Source organism: Misgurnus anguillicaudatus, chromosome 18, assembly GCF_027580225.2.
Source record: "Misgurnus anguillicaudatus chromosome 18, ASM2758022v2, whole genome shotgun sequence".
In the NCBI taxonomy this organism is placed as follows: domain Eukaryota; kingdom Metazoa; phylum Chordata; class Actinopteri; order Cypriniformes; family Cobitidae; genus Misgurnus; species Misgurnus anguillicaudatus.
The window spans coordinates 35,822,804-35,824,457 of record NC_073354.2 but is presented as its reverse complement, the minus strand read 5'-3'; the positions used below and the strand labels follow the sequence as shown (position 1 = coordinate 35,824,457).

Sequence of the window (1,654 nt, the reverse complement as noted above, 5' to 3'; positions counted from 1 at the left end):
TGTGGGAAACATGTGACCCCCACCCAAGTACATGCAGGTTAAAGTCTCATAATCTAATGATGAGATGAGGAGAATCAAAGTTTGATTTAACATTGAGGTCAATCTTTGACATGACCTTACTCAGTCAATATTAAAGATGTTAGGGTTTTATTTTTCACAGAATTTACATTACATTAAAACAGTAAATCGCAAAAAAAAAAGGATTTTCACAGACGGGGTCACATCATTTATGTAAATGCATTACAGTTTTACAGTTTTGTTCATTTTGTTTTATAAAAAATTATTTCAATAAGGAATTAACTGTAAGACGTGTAAAAATAATCTCTTCATTGTGTTCAAGTGCTGCACAATGAAATCATATTAAAATTAAATTAAATTAAACCGTGAAGACACAGATATCAGAGGAGTTAGGTTCAAATATTCGCAGTGTTACAATAAGATAAAGTGTTTTTCTAAACCATGGATAGAAAAGTCCATATATAATGGGGTTTAGAGTTGAATTCAAGTAACCAAGCCAGAGAAATGTTTCAAAAAGCGCAGGTGGAGTGGAAAAATTAATGTAGGGATCAATTAAAGAGTTAACAAAAAATGGCAGCCAGCAAATAATAAAAGCTCCCACGACCACACCGAGAGTTTTTGCTGCTTTACGTTCAGATCGTCGTGAGCTCTTAAACCTGCTCTCGTGTTCCTGCTGGTGTGATTCACCAATTTCTTTTAAATGCTTTTGTGCAACTATAAAAATCCTCACATACAGTCCAATCATGACAGAAGAGGGTAAGAAAAAAGTTATTAATGTGTCTAAAGCTGACCATAATGCATTGAAATACAGACTACAACCTCCCATACAGTATACAGATGCAAGAAAGTCATCCAGTCCTTCCACATTAGCTTTTGAATACAGTAGACCGTATGAATACAAAGCAATTACACTCCAGCTTAACAGCACCATGACCCATGCAACAGGTACGGTCACTCGTCTATGGTAGTGAAGTGGATGACACACAGCTTGATATCGGTCTATAGCAATACAAACGAGATGAAGAATAGACACAGATGTGAGAAACAGGTCAAAACAGGAGTGAAGCAGACAGACGGCATCTCCGTAGTACCAGCAGCCGTTCACAGAGCGAATGACACTCAACGGCATCACCATCACTCCCAGCAGCAGATCTGCCAGAGCCAGAGACATCACCAGTATGTTGGTGGGTGTTTGGAGCTGTTTGAAGTGAGCGATGGAAATGATGACCACCGAATTTCCTAGAATGGTGACAACCATCGCTGACAGCAGTGTAAGATACAACATGGTCTGAGTGATTACACTGTGTGTGCCTTTAACACAAGAGTTATTCAATGACGGATAACAAAACTGTGAGGAGTCATATTCTTGTAGTGATAAATCCATCCTGCTTGTTTTCTTATTCCCACAAAAACACAAAATTAGACTAACATGACACTAAGATCAACAATGACTGAACAAGACCTTAAATTATCTTGATTGTCTTCGCTGAACCTCCCACATGGCAAAGCAGCCAATAACAATTAGGATCTCATTATTATTAATTTAAATTATATAGAACCTCAACTATAGTTTAGCCATCCTAAAAGTTTTTAGTTTTTAGCAATCCTATCATAGCTAAGCTGAAATACTCATCCA

At 37.2% G+C, this 1,654-nt stretch overlaps 1 protein-coding gene across 1 annotated transcript; it reads right to left on the bottom strand.

Annotated features, from left to right (window-relative positions):
* Positions 1–376: 376 nt before the first annotated feature.
* Positions 377–1,405, bottom strand: LOC129428907 (trace amine-associated receptor 13c-like). Its single transcript, XM_055185277.2, has one exon. It carries the CDS (start codon positions 1,400–1,402, stop codon positions 377–379), a length of 1,026 nt encoding a protein of 341 aa, XP_055041252.2. The 5' UTR covers positions 1,403–1,405.
* Between the last annotated feature and the right edge of the window lie 249 nt (positions 1,406–1,654).